Source organism: Pinus tabuliformis, chromosome 7 (assembly GCF_031772625.1).
Source record: "Pinus tabuliformis cultivar Carrire ecotype Pingquan chromosome 7, CPIR1, whole genome shotgun sequence".
NCBI classification, from domain to species: domain Eukaryota; kingdom Viridiplantae; phylum Streptophyta; class Pinopsida; order Pinales; family Pinaceae; genus Pinus; species Pinus tabuliformis.
This window is the reverse complement of record NC_142293.1, coordinates 1566096262-1566123934: the sequence shown is the minus strand read 5'-3', so window position 1 is coordinate 1566123934 and position 27673 is coordinate 1566096262. Positions and strand designations below refer to the sequence as shown.

Sequence of the window (27673 nt, the reverse complement as noted above, 5' to 3'; positions counted from 1 at the left end):
GTTCTTCATGTATGCTAGCCTATTTCATTCTTTGTTTGTTGGTCATGTGTTGCTCCTCCTGCTTCTCTTCTTGCTACTCTTCTATTTTCATTTCTTCCCCTATCTTAGTTTCACATGAAACTTCTTATGCGGGTTTAGGGTACTTCTTTCTCTCAGGTGATTCTTCAATTGTAATGGTTTCTATTTGTGAGGGAAACACCTTGATTTTGGTTTGTCTTCTTGGTATTCCTCTAGCACTTCTCCTGGTGAAAGGAATTATTTCCTAACATCCATTACCTCATTACTAATGTCATTCTCATTGAATTCCAAGCCTCTTACTGCTGATACAAATTCTTTGCCATGACACATCATATTATCCATTAAATTCTTATGAAAACCCTTGATTAGAAATCTAAATTATCTTTTCTCATTAAATTATGGAATTGAAAACACTTAACAGAGAGACCTTTCTTCTTACAGAGGGAGAAATGATGGTAAATAAACTGAGGCAAAAGAAAGGAATGATGTGATGACCAAACTGGTGACTTCGATACCTTTCACCCTTAGAGAATTTACCATATTTGTTGCAAATCCTTTGCAGCTCTATTGTGTTTCTTTGTACCTTATAGTAATTAATTAATCAATATTCAACACCCTATTAGCAAATTTTTTCTCTTGTATCCCTTTGTTAACTTCCTGTATCAATCTTTCTATCTCCTGTAGCAGTTTTGTTCGCTCTTGTAGCATTACAAGCCCCCTGTAGCAATCGCATGTAGCAAACTTGTAGCATCACTTTCCTTCACCAATTTTCATCCCCACTGCAACTTTGACTTAGTCTAGATGAATAATGACCCCTAGGCTCTAAATCCATGATAAGAGGGCCCTAATGACCACTCTAGACCCCTCCTTCCTCCACTGCAAGCAAAAAATAACAAATAGAGTTAGGAAGCAATTTTCACATTTGAAACTCTTCAATGCAAGTGAAGTAGACTTAGTTTCTGAATTTCCTATTTATGCGTTGTAGATTAAATTTCATCTTTCCAAGAAATTTGCAATTATATTAATGATTTCCATTTTGCAAGTAAAATAATTTATTTGATTTGTTTGCAATTAGAGTAACATTTTTTATTTTTTCAACTAGTTTAGGTCAGATTTTATGACATTCACTTCATTAGCTCAACAAAAGAACGACACATTGCATGTTGCACATACATTGCCAACACCTCTTAAGTTTGTACAAACCCCGGGTTGATATTTTAATTCCTTAGGAGTTGCAATATTCTTGTTACAATATTGGGGCTCATTAGAAAGGAAGAAATTTTTCCTAGTTGTGACACTTACTTGCTTGTCTTCTTTGCTCCATCTAATTCCGAGAGGAAAGGTGGTCACTATGTTGATAGTTTCAAGACAGAGAGAGATTGTCAACCCTATGAAAACATTTGTGGCACTGTCCTCCCCTTGACAGTGTAATTCCATGGCAAATTGATGGGCAAGATCATCATCATACCCCTTTAGTAGCTCAAAGAAACCCAACCACTGGTGGTTTCTGAAAATGTCAACTACAGGAGGGTGTTGGTGAATTCTCTTGGTGTCTGAGGGTTCCCTTTTGTTAAATACTCCCCCCATATCTTCTCTATTACTCCTTGATTCTATGTAGGTGTGGAATTCAAGAAAATTCAAATAGTCTTAGTAGTGAAACAATGGCACAAAAAGTGGTGAAATAGTGTCACAATGCTTGGTAATAGTGAGCAAGAAGGGTGCTTGAATTGATATCAACCAAACTATTTTCTTTTCTCTTAACCACAATAGACTTCCAACAGGAACCCCTACTAATCAATTTACAGTTATAGGCTCTTAATTTCAAGCAGACTGCTCATGAAATTTGGTGTAGAAACAAAGAAGGAGGGTATCACTTCTTATCAAAGCAATTATGGGTGTGCATGAAGGTTTTGAGACAGTATCAAGCCACTGTGACTCTTTTTCCTCCTCTCAAGTCCTCCTATAGCTCCTCTCATCCCTCCTGTAGTAATTGCAGGCCTACTTGTAGCTTTCTCCTGTAACACTTTGCAATCAAGGTTCGAAGCTCCTTGGTGGCACTCTAGGTTTCTCAATGCACTAGCTCATCCTTCCTCTACCTGTTTTTGGAATGAGTGATGGTGCAAATGAATTCGAGCCAACACATAATATCCTCTTTTGGTTAAAATCTCAGAGCCCTATAATGACTTGGATTTAACACGAGTTTCCTCTTTTGGATTGTTTTCCCCACTAATTGTAATCATTTCTCCATCCTCGTTATTATCACCGCACTCTTCAAGGACACCACTTCATTTTGAATTGACATTTCTACGTTGTATGGGCCACTTAAATCACACTTGATTTTACTAGTCGAGGGTGGCTAAGTTCACTGAACACCTCCAACCTATTAAAACACCTTTTCTTGCTTAAAACACATTTTCGTCATTTTTATGCAAATGGAGGAGGTTAGGGTTGCCATACCTGACCCTAGCTATGGATCGAACTGTTGCAGACGTTTTCATGTTCGAGTTGGTCCATATACCATTTTAATCAAGGGAGTTGACCTCTTTGACTTATTTCATGTGGATGTCTTCATTCTTGATGCTACCTTGATTGTTGTTTTTGTTGTGTGTTTGTCGGTGTCTCTTCTAATATCAAAGTTGTTGCTATTGGTGGAAAGATTTCTCGATAATGAGGTGTCTCTTCATAGCTACAAACAAATATTCATCATCCCTTCTAGTGTTTTAAAAAAAAATCAGTGATTAATGTATGGTTGCACAAGCTGCTACATGAGGAGTTTATTCCTGTAGCAATCTTTTGTACTCCCCTTGAAGTCTTTTATTTTCATCGGGGAGATGATGATAAGCTATGAGGATAGGGTTATATTCATGGAAGAGTAGTGCAGAGACTATAGAGATAGAAAATAGTATCTTATGTGTTTTTTTCTTAAGGTAGGATAGAGAGGAGAATTTGAGCAAATTTTTGGCGAAATGATTGGATGGGTGATGGATGGATGATGGAAAGGCCATAAGAGGACCTTATTTATCATTTATCAAAGTAAAAATTGTATTTTGGATTGTTTTCCTCCTCGAATATCCCTCTTTTAGCTCTACAGACTCCTCCTGTAGCATTATAGGACCTTCCTGTAGCAATACAAGTCCTTCCTGTAGCATCATAGAGAGGAGGTGAAACTTAGATTTCTTGATGAGGGATGGTGGAGAGAGATAGTAATATGAATGGAGAGGTTGGATATGAGGTGTATGGATGGAGGAATGTATGATAGCTTGTAGGTCTTGGCCTGTAGCCATGAAATTTTCCATCGTGTACAATTCTGCAAAACAAAAGAAAGGTTAACAAATATGATATAAGCTTCTTCCTTGTTCTCTTTTTCTTTTCTTTTTCTTGAGACACATAGGTTGCCTCAAAGGAAGTTTCACCTAGGGATATTTATTATTTTTTCTCTTTTTGTGCTCTTGGGCTGCCTCAGAGAGGTTTTCAACCCTGAAATTGGCCTCAGATGCCTCATAGAGGTTTTCATCCAGATTATTTATTTTATTTTTTTGTTTTTTTCAATTTCTAGGAATTTTGTGGATTGGAAGCTATGAAACTCCCAATCACATTCAATTATTTTATGATTAAACTGATAAATTCCTCCTTAGATAGGGGTCTTCTATATAACTTCAACCTATAACCATTTACAAGCAAGGGAATGCCTTCCTCATCAATGGTTCTGATCTAGACAGATCCATTTTCATGACACTTTTCCACTAGGTATGGACCCAACCATCTTGTCATTAGCTTCCCTTTAAAATATTTGAAACTAGAATCATATAACAGGGCCCAATCCCCTTCTTGAAAAGTCTTTTCCTTGATATGCTTGTCATGCCAGACCTTCCTTTGTAGTTGTATGACTTCAGTGTGTAAGAGAGCTTGCATTCTGAACTCATCTAAGCCATTCAGTTGGAGCAGCCTTTCTTGTTGTGTTGTGGTGACATCTAAGTCCAACTGAGTTGCCATTCTCAAATTTTTATATTCAAACTCAATATAAAGTCGAGCCTTCTTCCCATAAACAAAATCATATGGAGTGAATCTAGTGGTGGTTTTCCAAGTGGTATTGTAGGTCCAAGTGGCCTCTATTAGTCTCTATGCCTAATCTTTCCTACTACTACTAAAAACCTTGGTGAGGATGCTCTCCAATGCTCTATTTGTGACCTCTACTTGCCCATTTGCTTGAGGATGATAGGCACTAGATGTCGTGTGCTTGATATGGTACTGCCTCATGAGCTCTTCAATCAAATTGGATGTGAGTTGTGCTCCTTGATCAGTGACTACCTCCCTTGGATACCCAGACTTGTAGATGATGTTTTCTCTTAAAAATTATGCCACTTTTTTCTAAGTTACTACTTTGACTTCCTTTGTCTCAGGCCACTTTGTCAAGTAACCAGTGCACACAATAATGTACTTTTTCTATCCTGATGGTGGATTAATTGGCCCAATGAAATCCATGCCCCACTTGTCAAATGTCTCTAAGGCCACTTGAGGTTGTAGGGGAATTTTATCCCTGGGTGTGTATTTTCCCATCCTTTGGCACTAATCACATCTAGTGGTATATCTCCTTGCATCTTGATGTAAAGTGGGCCAATAGTAACCAACTTGTAAAACTTTAAAGGTTATCCTTTTTGCAGCAAAATGACCTCCACAAGGACCATCATGACATGTTGAGAGGATGTCAAATACCTCCTCTTCTCTTACACATCTCCTCAAGATTTGATCTAGTCCCAATCTAAAAATATTTCCCCCAATCCAAGTGAAAGGAGAGCTTTTCCTTACAATCTTGCTTTTCTCCCTAGATGATAGATTAGGAGGGAACCTCCCAGCAACCAAGTAGTTTTATATGTCAGCAAACCAAGGAGAAAGCACTGAGATGGCAAAGAGGTGCTCATCTGGCAGTTGATCATCCACCATCTCTTCATTACCTACAGGCAAGGTTAACCTGGACAAAAAATCTGCAACCACATTTTCTTTCCCTGGTTTGTCAATAATAGTCAAATCAAATTGTTGTAACAATAACAACCATCTAATTATCCTAGCATTAACATCAGGCTTGTTCATCAAATATTTAATGGCTACATGATCAATATGAACAAAAGTTTGGTACCCAGTGATATAGTGCCTAAATTTGTTTAAATAATGTACTACAGATAAGAGCTATTTTTCAGTGACAGTGTAATTCATCTCAGCTTTAGACAAATTCTTACTAATGAAGTAAATAGAATAAGGCAACTTATCCTCTACTTGTCCCAAGGTTCCCCCCACAACTTTATCTGATGCATCAATATGGATATGGAAAGGCAATGCCCAGTTGGGACCTCTTAGGATGGGTGCAGTGGTCAAATTTTCTTTCAACACTTCAAGGGCCTCTTGAAAACTATTGGTCCAATAGAAATATGAATATTTGGCCAGTAAACCAAACAAAGGTGAAGCCACTTTACTAAAGTCTTGGATGAATATCCTATAATACCCAACTAGTCCTAAGAAGCTTCTAACATCTATTTTCTTCTTAGGGGTAGGGACCCTTTTGATGATGGAAATTTTTTTTGGGTCTACCTATATCCCTTCCTTGGATATGGAATGGCCAAGGATAGTCCCCTCATTCATCAAGAACTCACATTTCTCAGGGCTTAGAGAGAGATTCATTTCAATTCATTTCTTCAAAACCTTGCACATATTGGAGAGAGCTTCATGGAAGTCACATCCATAAGGAGTGAAATCATCCATGTATATTTCAATAGAGTCATGAACCAATTCAGAAAAAATACTCAAAACTACCCTCTAGAAAGTAGCAGGGGCATTGCACAAACCAAATGGAAGAACTCTATAAGCAAAGGTACCCCAAGGACATGTGAATGTGGTCTTATCTTGGTCTTCGAGGCTGATCTGGATTTGATTGTATCCACTAAATCCATCCAGGAAGGAGAAGAATTTCTTCCCTGTAAGGCCATCTAGGACTTGATCAATGAAGGGCAAGGGAAAATGGTCATTTTTTGTCACCTTGTTGAGTTCCCGGTAATCCACATGGATTCTCCACTTCCCATTATTCTTAGGAACTAACACAAGAGGTGACACCCACTCACTATCTAAAATGTGGTATACGAACCGTGCATCCAGTAGTTTTTGTGGTTCTTCTTTCACAATGTCCTTAAGAGTTGGGTTCATCCTCCTCTGGGGTTGGCGCACAGGCTTGCATCCCTCCTTGATGTAAATATGGTGAGTACAAACTGAGGGATGCACACCTTTCATTTCCTTATAGTCCCAAGCAAAAACATCTAAGTGTTGCCTCAACACTTTGCATAATTGTTCTTCCTGTTTTGTCGAGAGAGAAGGGTTGATATTTAAGGTTTTGGATGGGCCAAACTCTACAATCTTTACATGGTCTAGACTTGAGTCAATAGGGAATAAGTAAGCCCAATGATTACTCCCATATTCTTTCATCAATGCATTAATTGGTATGGGAGTGGGAGCATGATTCTGAAGGATATGGTCAATGAGATCATCTTCATCAGTTTGCCTCCCTCCTGTAATAATGTCTAGAGTGCATATTGGGTGGGGGGTGGTGTGATACAGTTCATCTTCTTCCTCCTCTTCTAACTAAAAGGGTAAGCCATACTTAATAGAAGGCTAAGTAGGAGGATACAATACCAATTGTTTAGACAAATGTCCATTCCTAAAGATCATGTTCCCAACCCTACATCTAATGTAAGAATCAACAATGGCTAACCATGGCCTTCCCAATATGAGAGGATAGCCATTAAACTTGGTTTTGGGCTGGAGAACCAGGAAATAAGTAGGATGCTCCCAAGATTCAATGGAGACCATAACATCTTCAACAACTCCCTCAAGATCTAATGTAGATCTGTTTGCTAGCTACAGCAATTTGGTGGTCTTCCTCAAAGCCCCTTAGAGGTTTAAATTTTGCATGGTTTCCTTAGTCATCACATTGATTACAGCCCCAAGGTCAATCAGGGTGTTAGGGACTATAAGGCAATCAATGTGCACATCTACTACAGCGCTTCCAGGGTCTAGATATTTCGTGAAGATCACCGTCCCAAGCATAAAATCAGATAATTTCCCAACAAAAATTATGGTGGGGATGTCTCTTTTTCTTCTCCCAAAATTTTTGAAACATTTCTCCTTGATGAGCTTATTATAGATGGGAATATATTTAATAGCCTGGAGAAGGGGTGTTTTAACAGACAAATTCTTCAGTTCTCCCAGAAGTTAAACCTCTTATGGGGTGTGTTTACTAGGGTGGATCAACCTCTCAGAGAGGAATAATATCTTCCTTCTCTTCTTCAAGCTCTTCAGGTGGAGGTGTGTGGTTATCTGGAAGCACTCTCCCAGACCGAAGGTTGATCTCCTAGATTTCCACAATGTAAGAAGGATAACATGTCTCTTCATTGTAGACCTATTGTGGTTGCTTGTTGTTCGGGTTCAGATTTGGTTGAGCATGAATTTGAGATTTCTTTGGTGGAGTAGGATGACTAAGTTGTGGTTGAGGTTGGGGTGGAGGTAGTAAAGCAAGAGGTTGGTTAACTTGAGGCCTCCACCCTTGTCATGGGTTGCCCCATTGAGAATATTGGGGTGGATATTGCTGAAAACGATGGTTGATAGGTTGAGGAGGATATGGAGGAGCATAAGACCAAGAAGGAGGTGTGGACTAGGATGGATGAGTGGAAGAGTACCAAGGTTGAGAGGGTGCATTCTGATTTGGATTATAATAAGAGTAGTGTGGACCTTGCATACCTTATTGATATGGCTGAGGTCCTTGAGGTATTCTTTGGTTGATGAAACAAAGTTGCTTTGACCCCCCTTCTGCTCCTTGATATACATCTTTTAGTCTTGGAAAAGAAGGGAAATTTTAAATTGCATGATTTTATTCTCAAACTAGGCAGACCTCTATGACATTCAATGGGCACTCATTCCTAGGATGTCTTTTGGTGCATCTAGGGCATAAAATAGCTAGTGCCCTTTCTGCTTCCTGCTACTTTCTTTTGATTTGCATGGTATCCATTTGTAGTGAAAAGGTATGCAACATTTCACTCTTGAAATCCTCCAACATGTTACCTATCTCATTTTTAATGGATGTTGGGGAGGGAGAAGAACTGACCAAGCCTTGAATAGCCCTACCCTTCTTCACGGTAGCCTTAGAGCGATTCTTGAACACAATTTTAATGTCATCATAGGATAATTGATAGATATCTCCTCCAGAAATCATGTTGAGGGTTTCCAACGTATCTTCCCTGGTCCCTCAGAGAAGAACTAGTTTGATTGATTTAGGATCAAGGGTGCATTTGTCCCTCCTATAATTGAGTTGAAATATCTCCTCATAGCCTTCTAGGGATTCATCAAGTCCAAGAGTCATCCTAAAGATTTATCCCTTAGTTTATTTTGACCTACAATAGTCCCTATACTTGCTATTGAAGGCATGTTGCATTTGGGCCCAAGTAGTGATGCTACCCCCAGGAAGACCCATAAACCAGCGCAAGTTTGCATCTTTAAGGGTAGAGGGGAATAACTTAAACTTCTCCTCATCAAAGGAATAGTCATAGTTCCTACAGACAACAAAAAATTCAAACATGAAGGTTTCAGTATCCTCAAACGTTAAGCCATGGAAATGTGGAAGGGAAGTAGGGATTATGTTCTTCATTCTAGCATCTCCATTGGTCTCTGTGATAGGGAAAACCTCATTGTCCCTATTTTCAGCCATAGTTTAGGTAGGTGAAGTTGGTTCTTCTTCTTCCCTAATAGGTTCTTCAAAAAATTTAGGTTGCTCACTTGGAGTATCTTCTAACTCCTCTGTAGTCAAAGAGGGAAGCTCATAGTCACCGAAGAAGAGTGAAGGTTGATTGTTTGAGAGTGTGGGGATTTTTGGTAAGAATTTTCCCTGATTATCCCTACTCCTATGAGGTATGAAAGGTTTTTTTTTTTTTTTTTTTCTTTTTCAAAATTGTATGCAAAACAGAAAACAATTCTTAAGCATAAACAACATCTACTTAGACACCTCCCCGACAATGAGGCCAAAAAGTGGTGAGCCTCGGTATTGCACCAAGAATGTTGCAACTCCCGAGGGCTCCTCAACTCAAATTATTAACCCAAAGTTCGTACAAACTTTGAGGTGACAGTGTTATATGCACAGCAGATAAGATTCCACTCATGTCACCCCTAGTTATGACATAGATCAAAAAGATCTCAGAGACCCTTCCTCCTACTGAATTAGAATGAAAGCTTGTTGATAAAGGTATAATTGGAAATTGCTTCCAGCTATGAAAATTTAAGGGCCATTGGCTCAACTTGTAAATGCTAACTAATCAATCATGAAAGGACAAAGGCTAATCTACTTGCATAAATAAAGCTATGTTATATTGCAAAATTCATCAAATTACATCATCTACTTGCAGAAAGGAAGCTAATGTATCTTGCATAATTCATCAAACTACCAATCAGAATTGCATGTACCATCTACCTAGTTCACACTTGGTTATAATCAGTAATCTGCTTTTATGATAAAGAAACAAACTCTACTCTATTTTTGCAATGAAGAAAAGGAAGGAGTGGAGTGGACTAGGAGCTTTCCCTGATCATAAAATCACAACTGGGGTCATTATGCATCTATGCTAAGTCAAAGTTGCAGAGGGGATCAAAACTGATGAAGGAAAATACAGCTACAGGTTTGCTATAGGTGATTGCTACAAGAGGCTTGTAATGCTACAGGAGGGCACCCGAGTGCTTTTTGAAGGTGGAAACGATGTCTTGAGGATATGGAGAGGTGGACGAGAGTTGAAGCAAATGGAGGGATGTTTGTTCGAGCCCCTAGCCAAGCTCGAGACCTATCAGAGGCATGTCTTGCACTAGGATGAGTGCTCTCGGTGTACTAGGCAGTATGGCTTATAAAACAGGGTTTTGGGACAGAGTTTGGAAGTGGAGGGAAAAGATGAAAGAGCTTAAGATGGAAGTGGCGAAGGTGCCCTTCCCTGCAAGTAAACCATCCCTACAATCCATCACATGCATTACATCAATTTATCATTAACAAAATGAAATAACTTATGATGGAAAAGATGAGTTGAATTTAAATAACATCTAATTCATGCAATACCATCGATCTTATCACTAAACTAACTTCTAAGCTATAGAAAGAAATTGTAAAATAGGACAACTAATACTAATATATCTCCAAAAAATCATAAACACAATCTTTTTTGTGAATCCTTCCTCTCATTCTCCCACGAGAGATGTGATGTAGATGTTGCAACCACAGGGTTTTATAGATTAATCTCTATTGAAATGCAAGAAACTATGAACTGCTTGGAATCAAGTAGAAAAGTACAAGAAGATGGACCAAAGCCTTTGGGTTGGGCCCAAACCCAAGGGTCTCATCCCTCTAAAACTAACTCAAATGCAGCGTAAAATGAAACTTCTCATTATCAAAAAGTGTAGGTCTATTACATCACATAAAATCTTAAAATAACAATGTCAATATTGAAGCTCAATAGCTACACCTAGCTGAACAAAAACTTTGAATCCTAATGGGCTCTTCTAGTTTATTTATACAAAAGGCAGTGGTAGCAACTCCCTTGAAAGTAGGAGTGGTTCCCTCCTTGATCTCGAAAATGGTGGATCTTGTCCCTCATGATCTTCATTTGGACTAGGAGTCACTCGGTTGCCAATGAACTCAAACTAGTGAGAGAGGATATTATGATCCCAAGCCGAGTTTAGGGAGTTAAGGAGGTGGACAAACCCCTAGATTCTCTCCTAGCTATATCCGTCAAGCCCCTACATAGTAATAGCCTCAAAAATGCTTCATTTTCCTATAATTAAACCACATTAGGCCACATACTATGACAAACACCTTTTACTCCTCTTACTAAGCATAATATAACAAAAAATGTGAATTAATGTAAGATAAGGATAAATTTAAGGCTGGAGGATGGCATATTGATATTCAAAAAGTACCTATTGATGGGACTCATCAGCAGCCTTTGAACAACCCTAGTTCTCCATTCTTTCTTACATTTCTCTATGCTTGTAGGACTGCTATATTGTTTTCTAAATTTCCTGGGCATGCTTATGTCAATAAAGAGCCATCAAAAATTCTTGTATGAAGCATTATTCTCTATAGATCGGATCTATGAATTAGGACCATAGTCAATACAGGATTGTCTACAACATCGGTATTGAACATCAAGTAGATTTGATGTTTAAAGTGTAGTTGTATTGCCGTCATCCTACTAATAATAGCCGCTTGAAGGCTCTAAGTTTATCCAAGAAAGAGGTTGTTTAGTTATGCACTCAAATCTAAACTCAAAAAACCATACATCTCTAAGCATTCTACCAACCAAGTGATCTTCATAAGGCTATATTTGGGTGACATTTCAAGAATTATCCTCTTGAAGTCTCCAAATTTCTCCAATAAAGAGGTTGTTTTGTTATGCACCCAAATGTAAACTCAATAAACCATACATCTCTAAGTATTCTACCAACCAAGTGATCTTCATAAGGCTATCTTTGGGTGACATTAAAGAATGGTGAGGCTCCAAGCGCATGTCCTCAAGCTACTTGTTTCAATCTACTCAAGATCATTGTGACAATGTTCTAAAACTTGGTCTGATTTGACTTAGACTTGGTCAACTATATCGAGTTGATAGGTGATTGGGTTGACTCATTTATTAGATCGACTCTATGGGACGGTTTGGTAGCAAACACGACTCCATTGATTCAATATCAAATTTTCCCTACTTAGTCGAGTAGATGTAGGATCCCACCGTGGTTGATTGAGCAAGAAAAATTCAATCTTTTTAATATGAAAAAACAAAAAACCTAACTCCTAAATCTTAACATTGCTCACAATTAATGATAATGCTAAATTTTTAAAGTAAAGGGACGCCTTTTGCTTGAATTTTAGCATTACCATTAATTGTATTAGGATGTTTAATAGTGGTTCCAACCTTATTGGACTTCATATGGAGAAAGTAAAATTTCATGTCCCATTCAAATTTCAACAAATAATGAACATAGTTAACAATTTTCGATATTTCAAGATTGGCAGAGTTGCAACATCTTTATTGGAATCTATCATGTTTGAGGGTGTGAAATTGGCATTTAATCAAGAACACCAAGCCCTTTATGTACCTTGATGTTCATGGTATTTATTGTTGAACTTCTTTACCACAGGTTTAGCGAAAATGTACCCTTCACTCAAACCATGATCTTTAGTTAGGCATGTTAAGCCTTTTCTACCATATTATAAGGCTTGGATTAGGTAGTTTCATCTAAATAGGATGGTGTTGATTGATCTCACTAAAACCTAGACAAGAGGAAAAGGTGATACTAATGATGAGGATCCCAATATAAGGGATGGTGGAACATTCTCTATCATTTAAATGTTCTTTTCTCATTTATTGATAATGCTTCTTTTTTTTTTAAATTCAATTTTTTTTGAAATCATGATTTGGAGTCTTTAAAATATATATATTTTGTTGGGTCCCTATAATACTAGTGATTACCCCATTAATATTGTAGTTGTACCCCTTATTAATATTGTTGTGCCCCTATTATCCCCGTATTGTTATTAATATGTCCCATAGAATCCCTCTATTGTTATTTTTGTGGCTTTATATTATTATTGTTAGGTCGGCTGGGTTATATTGTGACTCCTTAGACTCCTATATATAGAAAGGAGGTTTTGTCATTTGAATCATCCAAGAATTGTTCATTTATGTAATGTAAAGGAGGTTGCCCCCTCGAAGAGGCTAAATTCTAAGGCGTTGATCTATCTTTTCTATCTTTTTCTTGAGCTGGTTTCATAACATTTGGTATCAGAACTTTGGATTCTAGGGTTTCGCTGCTCCAAACAGGTCATCGTGGAATTTTAGCTATAACTTTTTTTCTGCGACGTTTTAGAAGTTTCAAAAAAAACCCATTTTAGAATAAATCGTGCTGAACCTCGGGTCCAAATTTCAGAGCTGTTCGCGCTATATTTGCAGAGATATGATCTGAGGAAGTTGGTCTTTTTGCAGACTCCTGAATTACATTCCAAACAGGTGACCTGGGGAAAAGTGTCATAACTTTCTCTCTGGGGATCGGATTGAAATTTCGTAAGAAGTTACGGAAAGAGGACAGAATGTAGTTTCTTGTATGCATTTTTCAGATCCAAAGGTCAAAACAGTGACTCGTGGCACATCGTACAAGTTCGCTCTACTGAACTAGTCTATAATCAAGTCACTGTGGGAGATTTCGCATAACTCTTCCTTGGAGAATCCAATTTGGGTCAGACTTGTGGCATTGGAAATAGGACACAGAGGGCTACTGCAGGTCACAAATTCAGATCTAGATGATTGGAAAGTACAGAGATACATCAGAGGCAATATCGAGCTCCTACAAAGTGAAAAAAGGTGTGTAGATTTTCTTAAATTTTTGCTTAAGCTTGGTTTGAAAATTTATTTTGAAGTAATTCAAAAGGCATAGTAGAGCATTATTATCAGTAACTGATGCCCCGAGGAAAGAAAATGCAAACACCTAGTAAGGAACCTGGAAACTCTAGCATGACTCATGAAGAAGAGGAAGAAATGCAACAAGATATATCAAAATTACAAGACCAAGTGCAACAACTATCCCTTGCATAAAAAGGAACAGAATCTAAGATGGATGGTTTAAAGAAAGGCATAGAAGCTAAGATGGATTGTTTAAAGAAAGGTGTAGAAGCTAAGATGGATTGTTTAAAGAAAGGTGTAGAAGCTAAGATGGATTATTTGAACATCAGTGAATGTAAGTAGATTAGGTAGAAGGAAAAATATGCAATTAGGAGTACTATAAAATCATATGTTATTCTGGCATCTATTATTGAGAGGAGAGGAGCAAGATAACCAAGATTTTGCTTCCTTCTTCTTCTTTTTTTTTTTACAAGTTTGAACGATAGCATGAATAGATTAGCAAGCAAGAGATCAATGTATAGACATGTAAACAACGAACTGGAAAATTATGTAGTAAGTCTTTACAAATGTTGATATCTATATTATGTAAAATGAAAAGTGGTAAACATACATATTTTGGAATAACTGGAAGAGAGTATTTGCAGCAACAGTGTGCATCACAATAACATGGGTGTGATTTACAACAATATGAAACAATGAGTTGTGCAGAAATGTTTGTTTATGTAAAAACAGTAGTGTTTGAAGAGACCCTAAAAAACTTTTCAAAGGTGGCAAACAACAGGTTGTTTTGAAGTGGACATTGCTTGAATGTCATTGAGGGCTTCTTTGCATGCAGAGGCATATTGAATTTCTTCAGAATTTATCAGTATTGGTTGCAAGCGTTGAACACCATTGAAGTAATTTGCTTTAATGGAAAGTGTTAGCAGGAAGCGGCATCCTGAAATTCGGCCACAAATTTCTTGCAGATCAGTTGGTTCGATAGAAAGAAGGAACAGGTCTTTTGTCGTGATGCCCATGAGCTCGTTTCCTGCATCATTGAAAGCTGTGACATTCTGCAGGTGCCCGGTGTGGTCATGTAGCTCAATTTTAAGTTTGTAACGATAGTCACATTCTGGGAAGTCGCCGTTACATTTTGTACAATGCCAAAGATTGTTAGAATGCTCCACAACCTTCTTCATGCATTGTTTTCCATTGAAATCTAATGGACATGCTAGAAAGTAGAAGTCGTCCATGTGAAGAGCAGTTATTATTGCACGAACTGAAACCCATATTGCTTTATCGGAGGTTTGCATGCCAGCAATTTCATGAAACGTCTTTCGTGGTAGGGCACGTTTCGAAGCAACACCATAGTTTCTACTCAAAGATGGAGAAGAATAGCTATAACCTGTTTCACGGAACCATGCATGTAGTTGATGAGTTTCTTCAACTTGTGGATTTATGATGAGTGTGCTTATTGATATTGTCCCTATTGTGGTGCCATTAAATTTAGATACACGACCTCCTTTGATTGCAAGGATTGGTGGGTTGTCGAAAGAGTAGAATTCGGCAAGGTTTTGTCCTATAGAGTCACAATGGTCTCCCCATAATGTTACATCAATGCTAAAACCCGACTTGTCTTTTAATATGAGTGTTCTCCTTAATGTTTCACTTCCGTCTTTTCGTCGAATTGTTGATGCAGGTGAGGTGGAAGTAACAACACCAATGACATCCACATTCGTATTTGGACTTGCACTTTTTATTTTGGCAATAGTCTTGAAGTGAAAGCTCTGGTAACGAAACGTTGGATCATCTATGGGACATGGATTGATAGTAGAAGCAGCAAACAAGTAAATCTCCCATTTGTTCTTGAGGTGGTTGTAATTTGGATTTGCTTCTTTAATTGTGCCATTTGAAACAATGTATAGCTGCCCAAATTGAATTAGACTGTAAAGAGATTCAGCCAATTCAGCAAATGCAGAAAGGTGGATCTCTTCCTTATCACGATTGATAAGGTCAAACCCAAAAACTTTTCCTGACCCTCGCACATTGTTGTAAGTCTTCAATGATGTTTTTGCAGATGCTCTACCTTGGATTGACCAATATTTTCGAGCAGGATTGAGTGCCATGAATGGAATTGTTGTAGTTGTTGCCATAATTGGTGGAGTAACTATAGAGGGCAAGGTATCTTCTGTTGATGAAGAGCTAACTTGGGATGTACCTGCCTTTGCATGTAGCAGTGTTGATGAGTCCTTCGTCAATGCTGCTGAGTGCATCACAACTTCAAGCTCAACGACTCGGATGGACCTTATGTAAACAAATGAGAAATGAATTAATGAAGTTTTTTTTGTGTAATGCAGGAAGCGTATAGAAGACAAAAAATAGAAAAGGGTAAATTCAAATGTTGGGCCTTACGAGGAGTTTTGAAGCACCGTGCAAGCTTCTTTTTTAAGCAGAATTATTGAGCCAATTTGAATGCCTTCAGATGCAACTTGTTGGCTATATGTTGATGGTAGCAAAGTCTTGTGTTGATGTGCTCCATCAGATAGAGTAATGCAAAAGTGTGAGGATGTTGTTTTTAATGATGTAACACAACCAATATCGATTATCTGGAGCAGTGGTTGAATATCAGTGGAACATATTCCTGTTTTTGTTAGGTCGGCTGGGTTATATTGTGACTCCTTAGACTCCTATATATAGAAAGGAGGTTTTGTCATTTGAATCATCCAAGAATTGTTCATTTATGTAATGTAAAGGAGGTTGCCCCCTCGAAGAGGCTAAATTCTAAGGCATTGATCTATCTTTTCTATCTTTTTCTTGAGCTGGTTTCATAACATTTGGTATCAGAACTTTGGATTCTAGGGTTTCGCTGCTCCAAACAGGTCATCGTGGAATTTTCGCTATAACTTTTTTTCTGCGACGTTTTAGAAGTTTCAAAAAAAACCCATTTGAGAAGAAATCGTGTTGAACCTCGGGTCCAAATTTCAGATCTGTTCGCGCTATATTTGCAGAGATATGATCTGAGGAAGTTGGTCTTTTTGCAGACTCCTGAATTACATTCCAAACAGGTGACCTGGGGAAAAGTGTCATAACTTTCTCTCTGGGGATTGGATTGAAATTTCGTAAGAAGGTACGGAAAGAGGATAGAATGTAGTTTCTTGTATGCATTTTTCAGATCCAAAGGTCAAAGCAGTGACTCGTGGCACATCGTACAAGTTCGCTCTACTGAACTAGTCTATAATCAAGTCACTGTGGGAGATTTCGCATAACTCTTCCTTGGAGAATCCAATTTGGGTCAGACTTGTGGCATTGGAAATAGGACACAGAGGGCTACTGCAGGTCACAAATTCAGATCTAGATGATTGGAAAGTACAGAGATACATCAGAGGCAATATCGAGCTCCTACAAGGTGAAAAAAGGTGTGTAGATTTTCTTAAATTTTTGCTTAAGCTTGGTTTGAAAATTTATTTTGAAGGAATTCAAAAGGCATAGTAGAGCATTATTATCAGTAACTGATGCCCCGAGGAAATAAAATGCAAACACCTAGTAAGGAACCTGGAAACTCTAGCATGACTCATGAAGAAGAGGAAGAAATGCAACAAGATATATCAAAATTACAAGACCAAGTGCAACAACTATCCCTTGCATAAAAAGGAACAGAATCTAAGATGGATGGTTTAAAGAAAGGCATAGAAGCTAAGATGGATTGTTTAAAGAAAGGTGTAGAAGCTAAGATGGATTATTTGAACATCAGTGAATGTAAGTAGATTAGGTAGAAGGAAAAATATGCAATTAGGAGTACTATAAAACCATATGTTATTCTGGCATCTATTATTGAGAGGAGAGGAGCAAGATAACCAAGATTTTGCTTCCTTCTTCTTCTTCTTTTTTTTTACAAGTTTGAACGATAGCATGAATAGATTAGCAAGCAAGAGATCAATGTATAGACATGTAAACAACGAACGGGAAAATTATGTAGTAAGTCTTTACAAATGTTGATATCTATATTATGTAAAATGAAAAGTGGTAAACATACATATTTTGGAATAACTGGAAGAGAGTATTTGCAGCAACAGTGTGCATCACAATAACATGGGTGTGATTTACAACAATATGAAACAATGAGTTGTGCAGAAATGTTTGTTTATGTAAAAACAGTAGTGTTTGAAGAGACCCTAAAAAACTTTTCAAAGGTGGCAAACAACAGGTTGTTTTGAAGTGGACATTGCTTGAATGTCATTGAGGGCTTCTTTGCATGCAAAGGCATATTGAATTTCTTCAGAATTTATCAGTATTGGTTGCAAGCGTTGAACACCATTGAAGTAATTTGCTTTAATGGAAAGTGTTAGCAGGAAGCGGCATCCTGAAATTCGGCCACAAATTTCTTGCAGATCAGTTGGTTCGATAGAAAGAAGGAACAGGTCTTTTGTCGTGATGCCCATGAGCTCGTTTCCTGCATCATTGAAAGCTGTGACATTCTGCAGGTGCCCGGTGTGGTCATGTAGCTCAATTTTAAGTTTGTAACGATAGTCACATTCTGGGAAGTCGCCGTTACATTTTGTACAATGCCAAAGATTGTTAGAATGCTCCACAACCTTCTTCATGCATTGTTTTCCATTGAAATCTAATGGACATGCTAGAAAGTAGAAGTCGTCCATGTGAAGAGCAGTTATTATTGCACGAACTGAAACCCATATTGCTTTATCGGAGGTTTGCATGCCAGCAATTTCATGAAACGTCTTTCGTGGTAGGGCACGTTTCGAAGCAACACCATAGTTTCTACTCAAAGATGGAGAAGAATAGCTATAACCTGTTTCACGGAACCATGCATGTAGTTGATGAGTTTCTTCAACTTGTGGATTTATGATGAGAGTGCTTATTGATATTGTCCCTATTGTGGTGCCATTAAATTTAGATACACGACCTCCTTTGATTGCAAGGATTGGTGGGTTGTCGAACGAGTAGAATTCGGCAAGGTTTTGTCCTATAGAGTCACAATGGTCTCCCCATAATGTTACATCAATGCTAAAACCCGACTTGTCTTTTAATATGAGTGTTCTCCTTAATGTTTCACTTCCGTCTTTTCGTCGAATTGTTGATGCAGGTGAGGTGGAAGTAACAACACCAATGACATCCACATTCGTATTTGGACTTGCACTTTTTATTTTGGCAATAGTCTTGAAGTGAAAGCTCTGGTAAGGAAACGTTGGATCATCTATGGGACATGGATTGATAGTAGAAGCAGCAAACAAGTAAATCTCCCATTTGTTCTTGAGGTGGTTGTAATTTGGATTTGCTTCTTTAATTGTGCCATTTGAAACAATGTATAGCTGCCCAACTTGAATTAGACTGTAAAGAGATTCAGCCAATTCAGCAAATGCAGAAAGGTGGATCTCTTCCTTATCACGATTGATAAGGTCAAACCCAAAAACTTTTCCTGACCCTCGCACATTGTTGTAAGTCTTCAATGATGTTTTTGCAGATGCTCTACCTTGGATTGACCAATATTTTCGAGCAGGATTGAGTGCCATGAATGGAATTGTTGTAGTTGTTGCCATAATTGGTGGAGTAACTATAGAGGGCAAGGTATCTTCTGTTGATGAAGAGCTAACTTGGGATGTACCTGCCTTTGCATGTAGCAGTGTTGATGAGTCCTTCGTCAATGCTGCTGAGTGCATCACAACTTCAAGCTCAACGACTCGGATGGACCTTATGTAAACAAATGAGAAATGAATTAATGAAGTTTTTTTTGTGTAATGCAGGAAGCGTATAGAAGACAAAAAATAGAAAAGGGTAAATTCAAATGTTGGGCCTTACGAGGAGTTTTGAAGCACCGTGCAAGCTTCTTTTTTAAGCAGAATTATTGAGCCAATTTGAATGCCTTCAGATGCAACTTGTTGGCTATATGTTGATGGTAGCAAAGTCTTGTGTTGATGTGTTCCATCAGATAGAGTAATGCAAAAGTGTGAGGATGTTGTTTTTAATGATGTAACAGAACCAATATCGATTATCTGGAGCAGTGGTTGAATATCAGTGGAACATATTCCTGTTTTTGTTAGGTCGGCTGGGTTATATTGTGACTCCTTAGACTCCTATATATAGAAAGGAGGTTTTGTCATTTGAATCATCCAAGAATTGTTCATTTATGTAATGTAAAGGAGGTTGCCCCCTCGAAGAGGCTAAATTCTAAGGCGTTGATCTATCTTTTCTATCTTTTTCTTGAGCTGGTTTCATAACATTTGGTATCAGAACTTTGGATTCTAGGGTTTCGCTGCTCCAAACAGGTCATCGTGGAATTTTCGCTATAACTTTTTTTCTGCGACGTTTTAGAAGTTTCAAAAAAAACCCATTTGAGAAGAAATCGTGCTGAACCTCGGGTCCAAATTTCAGAGCTGTTCGCGCTATATTTGCAGAGATATGATCTGAGGAAGTTGGTCTTTTTGCAGACTCTTGAATTACATTCCAAACAGGTGACCTGGGGAAAAGTGTCATAACTTTCTCTCTGGGGATTGGATTGAAATTTCGTAAGAAGGTACGGAAAGAGGACAGAATGTAGTTTCTTGTATGCATTTTTCATATCCAAAGGTCAAAACAGTGACTCGTGGCACATCGTACAAGTTCGCTCTACTGAACTAGTCTATAATCAAGTCACTGTGGGAGATTTCGCATAACTCTTCCTTGGAGAATCCAATTTGGGTCAGACTTGTGGCATTGGAAATAGGACACAGAGGGCTACTGCAGGTCACAAATTCAGATCTAGATGATTGGAAAGTACAGAGATACATCAGAGGCAATATCGAGCTCCTACAAAGTGAAAAAAGGTGTGTAGATTTTCTTAAATTTTTGCTTAAGCTTGGTTTGAAAATTTATTTTGAAGGAATTCAAAAGGCATAGTAGAGCATTATTATCAGTAACTGATGCCCCGAGGAAATAAAATGCAAACACCTAGTAAGGAACCTGGAAACTCTAGCATGACTCATGAAGAAGAGGAAGAAATGCAACAAGATATATCAAAATTACAAGACCAAGTGCAACAACTATCCCTTGCATAAAAAGGAACAGAATCTAAGATGGATGGTTTAAAGAAAGGCATAGAAGCTAAGATGGATTGTTTAAAGAAAGGTGTAGAAGCTAAGATGGATTATTTGAACATCAGTGAATGTAAGTAGATTAGGTAGAAGGAAAAATATGCAATTAGGAGTACTATAAAATCATATGTTATTCTGGCATCTATTATTGAGAGGAGAGGAGCAAGATAACCAAGATTTTGCTTCCTTCTTCTTCTTTTTTTTTTTACAAGTTTGAACGATAGCATGAATAGATTAGCAAGCAAGAGATCAATGTATAGACATGTAAACAACGAACGGGAAAATTATGTAGTAAGTCTTTACAAATGTTGATATCTATATTATGTAAAATGAAAAGTGGTAAACATACATATTTTGGAATAACTGGAAGAGAGTATTTGCAGCAACAGTGTGCATCACAATAACATGGGTGTAATTTACAACAATATGAAACAATGAGTTGTGCAGAAATGTTTGTTTATGTAAAAACAGTAGTGTTTGAAGAGACCCTAAAAAACTTTTCAAAGGTGGCGAACAACAGGTTGTTTTGAAGTGGACATTGCTTGAATGTCATTGAGGGCTTCTTTGCATGCAGAGGCATATTGAATTTCTTCAGAATTTATCAGTATTGGTTGCAAGCGTTGAACACCATTGAAGTAATTTGCTTTAATGGAAAGTGTTAGCAGGAAGCGGCATCCTGAAATTCGGCCACAAATTTCTTGCAGATCAGTTGGTTCGATAGAAAGAAGGAACAGGTCTTTTGTCGTGATGCCCATGAGCTCGTTTCCTGCATCATTGAAAGCTGTGACATTCTGCAGGTGCCCGGTGTGGTCATGTAGCTCAATTTTAAGTTTGTAACGATAGTCACATTCTGGGAAGTCGCCGTTACATTTTGTACAATGCCAAAGATTGTTAGAATGCTCCACAACCTTCTTCATGCATTGTTTTCCATTGAAATCTAATGGACATGCTAGAAAGTAGAAGTCGTCCATGTGAAGAGCAGTTATTATTGCACGAACTGAAACCCATATTGCTTTATCGGAGGTTTGCATGCCAGCAATTTCATGAAACGTCTTTCGTGGTAGGGCACGTTTCGAAGCAACACCATAGTTTCTACTCAAAGATGGAGAAGAATAGCTATAACCTGTTTCACGGAACCATGCATGTAGTTGATGAGTTTCTTCAACTTGTGGATTTATGATGAGAGTGCTTATTGATATTGTCCCTATTGTGGTGCCATTAAATTTAGATACACGACCTCCTTTGATTGCAAGGATTGGTGGGTTGTCGAAAGAGTAGAATTCGGCAAGGTTTTGTCCTATAGAGTCACAATGGTCTCCCCATAATGTTACATCAATGCTAAAACCCGACTTGTCTTTTAATATGAGTGTTCTCCTTAATGTTTCACTTCCGTCTTTTCGTCGAATTGTTGATGTAGGTGAGGTGGAAGTAACAACACCAATGACATCCACATTCGTATTTGGACTTGCACTTTTTATTTTGGCAATAGTCTTGAAGTGAAAGCTCTGGTAAGGAAACGTTGGATCATCTATGGGACATGGATTGATAGTAGAAGCAGCAAACAAGTAAATCTCCCATTTGTTCTTGAGGTGGTTGTAATTTGGATTTGCTTCTTTAATTGTGCCATTTGAAACAATGTATAGCTGCCCAACTTGAATTAGACTGTAAAGAGATTCAGCCAATTCAGCAAATGCAGAAAGGTGGATCTCTTCCTTATCACGATTGATAAGGTCAAACCCAAAAACTTTTCCTGACCCTCGCACATTGTTGTAAGTCTTCAATGATGTTTTTGCAGATGCTCTACCTTGGATTGACCAATATTTTCGAGCAGGATTGAGTGCCATGAATGGAATTGTTGTAGTTGTTGCCATAATTGGTGGAGTAACTACAGAGGGCAAGGTATCTTCTGTTGATGAAGAGCTAACTTGGGATGTACCTGCCTTTGCATGTAGCAGTGTTGATGAGTCCTTCGTCAATGCTGCTGAGTGCATCACAACTTCAAGCTCAACGACTCGGATGGACCTTATGTAAACAAATGAGAAATGAATTAATGAAGTTTTTTTTGTGTAATGCAGGAAGCGTATAGAAGACAAAAAATAGAAAAGGGTAAATTCAAATGTTGGGCCTTACGAGGAGTTTTGAAGCACCGTGCAAGCTTCTTTTTTAAGCAGAATTATTGAGCCAATTTGAATGCCTTCAGATGCAACTTGTTGGCTATATGTTGATGGTAGCAAAGTCTTGTGTTGATGTGTTCCATCAAATAGAGTAATGCAAAAGTGTGAGGATGTTGTTTTTAATGATGTAACAGAACCAATATCGATTATCTGGAGCAGTGGTTGAATATCAGTGGAACATATTCCTGTTTTTGTTAGGTCGGTTGGGTTATATTGTGACTCCTTAGACTCCTATATATAGAAAGGAGGTTTTGTCATTTGAATCATCCAAGAATTGTTCATTTATGTAATGTAAAGGAGGTTGCCCCCTCGAAGAGGCTAAATTCTAAGGCGTTGATCTATCTTTTCTATCTTTTTCTTGAGCTGGTTTCATAACATTTGGTATCGGAACTTTGGATTCTAGGGTTTCGCTGCTCCAAACAGGTCATCGTGGAATTTTCGCTATAACTTTTTTTCTGCGACGTTTTAGAAGTTTCAAAAAAAACCCATTTGAGAAGAAATCGTGCTGAACCTCGAGTCCAAATTTCAGAGCTGTTCGCGCTATATTTGCAGAGATATGATCTGAGGAAGTTGGTCTTTTTGCAGACTCCTGAATTACATTCCAAACAGGTGACCTGGGGAAAAGTGTCATAACTTTCTCTCTGGGGATTGGATTGAAATTTCGTAAGAAGGTACGGAAAGAGGACAGAATGTAGTTTCTTGTATGCATTTTTCATATCCAAAGGTCAAAACAGTGACTCGTGGCACATCGTACAAGTTCGCTCTACTGAACTAGTCTATAATCAAGTCACTGTGGGAGATTTCGCATAACTCTTCCTTGGAGAATCCAATTTGGGTCAGACTTGTGGCATTGGAAATAGGACACAGAGGGCTACTGCAGGTCACAAATTCAGATCTAGATGATTGGAAAGTACAGAGATACATCAGAGGAAATATCGAGCTCCTACAAAGTGAAAAAAGGTGTGTAGATTTTCTTAAATTTTTGCTTAAGCTTGGTTTGAAAATTTATTTTGAAGGAATTCAAAAGGCATAGTAGAGCATTATTATCAGTAACTGATGCCCCGAGGAAATAAAATGCAAACACCTAGTAAGGAACTGGAAACTCTAGCATGACTCATGAAGAAGAGGAAGAAATGCAACAAGATATATCAAAATTACAAGACCGAGTGCAACAACTATCCCTTGCATAAAAAGGAACAGAATCTAAGATGGATGGTTTAAAGAAAGGCATAGAAGCTAAGATGGATTGTTTAAAGAAAGGTGTAGAAGCTAAGATGGATTATTTGAACATCAGTGAATGTAAGTAGATTAGGTAGAAGGAAAAATATGCAATTAGGAGTACTATAAAATCATATGTTATTCTGGCATCTATTATTGAGAGGAGAGGAGCAAGATAACCAAGATTTTGCTTCCTTCTTCTTCTTTTTTTTTTTTACAAGTTTGAACGATAGCATGAATAGATTAGCAAGCAAGAGATCAATGTATAGACATGTAAACAACGAACGGGAAAATTATGTAGTAAGTCTTTACAAATGTTGATATCTATATTATGTAAAATGAAAAGTGGTAAACATACATATTTTGGAATAACTGGAAGAGAGTATTTGCAACAACAGTGTGCATCACAATAACATGGGTGTGATTTACAACAATATGAAACAATGAGTTGTACAGAAATGTTTGTTTATGTAAAAACAGTAGTGTTTGAAGAGACCCTAAAAAACTTTTCAAAGGTGGCAAACAACAGGTTGTTTTGAAGTGGACATTGCTTGAATGTCATTGAGGGCTTCTTTGCATGCAGAGGCATATTGAATTTCTTCAGAATTTATCAGTATTGGTTGCAAGCGTTGAACACCATTGAAGTAATTTGCTTTAATGGAAAGTGTTAGCAGGAAGCGGCATCCTGAAATTCGGCCACAAATTTCTTGCAGATCAGTTGGTTCGATAGAAAGAAGGAACAGGTCTTTTGTCGTGATGCCCATGAGCTCGTTTCCTGCATCATTGAAAGTTGTGACATTCTGCAGGTGCCCGGTGTGGTCATGTAGCTCAATTTTAAGTTTGTAACGATAGTCACATTCTGGGAAGTCGCCGTTACATTTTGTACAATGCCAAAGATTGTTAGAATGCTCCACAACCTTCTTCATGCATTGTTTTCCATTGAAATCTAATGGACATGCTAGAAAGTAGAAGTCGTCCATGTGAAGAGCAGTTATTATTGCACGAACTGAAACCCATATTGCTTTATCGGAGGTTTGCATGCCAGCAATTTCATGAAACGTCTTTCGTGGTAGGGCACGTTTTGAAGCAACACCATAGTTTCTACTCAAAGATGGAGAAGAATAGCTATAACCTGTTTCACGGAACCATGCATGTAGTTGATGAGTTTCTTCAACTTGTGGATTTATGATGAGAGTGCTTATTGATATTGTCCCTTTTGTGGTGCCATTAAATTTAGATACACGACCTCCTTTGATTGCAAGGATTGGTGGGTTGTCGAAAGAGTAGAATTCGGCAAGGTTTTGTCCTATAGAGTCACAATGGTCTCCCCATAATGTTACATCAATGCTAAAACCCGACTTGTCTTTTAATATGAGTGTTCTCCTTAATGTTTCACTTCCGTCTTTTCGTCGAATTGTTGATGCAGGTGAGGTGGAAGTAACAACACCAATGACATCCACATTCGTATTTGGACTTGCACTTTTTATTTTGGCAATAGTCTTGAAGTGAAAGCTCTGGTAAGGAAACGTTGGATCATCTATGGGACATGGATTGATAGTAGAAGCAGCAAACAAGTAAATCTCCCATTTGTTCTTGAGGTGGTTGTAATTTGGATTTGCTTCTTTAATTGTGCCATTTGAAACAATGTATAGCTGCCCAACTTGAATTAGACTGTAAAGAGATTCAGCCAATTCAGCAAATGCAGAAAGGTGGATCTCTTCCTTATCACGATTGATAAGGTCAAACCCAAAAACTTTTCCTGACCCTCGCACATTGTTGTAAGTCTTCAATGATGTTTTTGCAGATGCTCTACCTTGGATTGACCAATATTTTCGAGCAGGATTGAGTGCCATGAATGGAATTGTTGTAGTTGTTGCCATAATTGGTGGAGTAACTACAGAGGGCAAGGTATCTTCTGTTGATGAAGAGCTAACTTGGGATGTACCTGCCTTTGCATGTAGCAGTGTTGATGAGTCCTTCGTCAATGCTGCTGAGTGCATCACAACTTCAAGCTCAACAACTCGGATGGACCTTATGTAAACAAATGAGAAATGAATTAATGAAGTTTTTTTTGTGTAATGCAGGAAGCGTATAGAAGACAAAAAATAGAAAAGGGTAAATTCAAATGTTGGGCCTTACGAGGAGTTTTGAAGCACCGTGCAAGCTTCTTTTTTAAGCAGAATTATTGAGCCAATTTGAATGCCTTCATATGCAACTTGTTGGCTATATGTTGATGGTAGCAAAGTCTTGTGTTGATGTGTTCCATCAGATAGAGTAATGCAAAAGTGTGAGGATGTTGTTTTTAATGATGTAACAGAACCAATATCGATTATCTGGAGCAGTGGTTGAATATCAGTGGAACCATTCAGCAGCAGAGGAATGGCATTTGTAGTCAATGCTGGCTCCATAATATTAATAGAGGGATTCTATTTCTGTGATAGTAGTACCTGTAATTCATCAAATCACCACAACACAAAAGTCATGTAAAGAATAATGTGATGTGAATGAGGGAACTAATCTAGCAAGGCTAACTTTCGATGGTGAAACAATAATAAGGGCAGAAGGTTTGAGAGTAAATTGTCATTCACAACACTATTAAAGATGAGATGACCTTGTAGGTGTTGTCAGTTAAGGTTAGCTTAGGTAGAAGTACTAGTGCATCAAAAGATCCATGTGACATTAATTTGGACTCATATGTTTTTTCAATAGTAACATCTATTGCGTCCATCAATTCTGAGAAGATTTCAAACAGAAATCTCTTGTAGCCTTGCAAGTGAAATTAGGAATGGAATTCTTCTGCAGGAAGAACAGGGGATTTCATATTAGTCGTTGTTGAATCAAATAAACAAATTGTCGGTTGTCCACATAGACCCCGTGTGCAATTTAGGAGACTGATTCCTTGAAGATGAAGAATCTGAGTCAGTGGATCTTGGCAGATTCTCCACAGTGAGTGGAGGAAGTCCTAACAACCATCTGGATTGATGGTGAGGGCCGGATGTAGTCACAATGACTGGTATATTTTATCAGATAAATTTTAAGGTGATATTCTTTAAGTCTCAAAAACGATAGCACTCAGGTACCTAAAAAGAAAAAATACACTAAGAATGACAATCAACAAACAAAGTGAAATTACCTTGTCTGATAAACACCAATTACTGGAGATGAAACCCAGTCTCTCAATGAGTAACAGAGAAGGATGGACAAATGTACGGTTACGGTTACTTTTGATCTTTGCCCGAACCTTAGGTTTAGGGGCCAAGTACTCTCGTGAAGACGAGCACCCTCCCAAAAAATGAAGACAAAGTAGGTCCGTCTGTTTGAGGTACCAGGACAGCCCGTCCCAGTCACCTTAGGTAAGTACCTAGAAGTATTGGCCACTAGAGATACCTCAAATCACAGACATTACCAGGGGGGACATAGTCGTAGACAGCACGTTGTGTGGGCAGGATACCTGAGTCCCCGACTCAGTTCCGAAATCCTCGAAGGGACCCCCGTTACACAAAATGCCCAAAGGAGTTGTAAAAGAAGGCGGGCTACCTTCGATTACAATCCAATGTTGTCTCGTATTTCGCTCCGTTGTGAGTGGAGTGGTCCTGGTAATATGAGTGCAGAAGGATTTTTCACTCTTTAACGACACTAGTTTGATTTGCAACCTTGGGTAGTTGACTCACTCTCTTATCCCAAGGTCCTAATCTATCTAATGTTGGTTTGCTCTAAAAAAGAGTATCTGATTGAT

The 27673-nt window shown here is 38.1% G+C and overlaps 3 protein-coding genes and 1 pseudogene across 3 annotated transcripts; all 4 read right to left on the bottom strand.

The window, feature by feature from the left end:
- Positions 1-14242: 14242 nt before the first annotated feature.
- On the bottom strand, positions 14243-15613 carry LOC149254040 (replication protein A 70 kDa DNA-binding subunit A-like). The gene is made up of 2 exons (XM_089454662.1): positions 14741-15613; positions 14243-14533 (listed from the first exon to the last, which is right to left on the bottom strand). Exons 1-2 carry the CDS (start codon positions 15611-15613, stop codon positions 14243-14245), a joined length of 1164 nt encoding a protein of 387 aa, XP_089310788.1.
- A 2031-nt stretch (positions 15614-17644) lies between these two features.
- Positions 17645-19015, bottom strand: LOC149254039 (replication protein A 70 kDa DNA-binding subunit A-like). The gene is made up of 2 exons (XM_089454661.1): positions 18143-19015; positions 17645-17935 (listed from the first exon to the last, which is right to left on the bottom strand). Exons 1-2 carry the CDS (start codon positions 19013-19015, stop codon positions 17645-17647), a joined length of 1164 nt encoding a protein of 387 aa, XP_089310787.1.
- A 2030-nt stretch (positions 19016-21045) lies between these two features.
- Positions 21046-22416, bottom strand: LOC149254038 (replication protein A 70 kDa DNA-binding subunit A pseudogene; annotated as a pseudogene).
- Positions 22417-24446: 2030 nt separating this feature from the next.
- Positions 24447-25817, bottom strand: LOC149254037 (replication protein A 70 kDa DNA-binding subunit A-like). Its single transcript, XM_089454660.1, has 2 exons — positions 24945-25817; positions 24447-24737 (listed from the first exon to the last, which is right to left on the bottom strand). The coding sequence occupies exons 1-2, from the start codon at positions 25815-25817 to the stop codon at positions 24447-24449; spliced, it is 1164 nt and encodes a 387-aa protein (XP_089310786.1).
- Positions 25818-27673: the final 1856 nt, after the last annotated feature.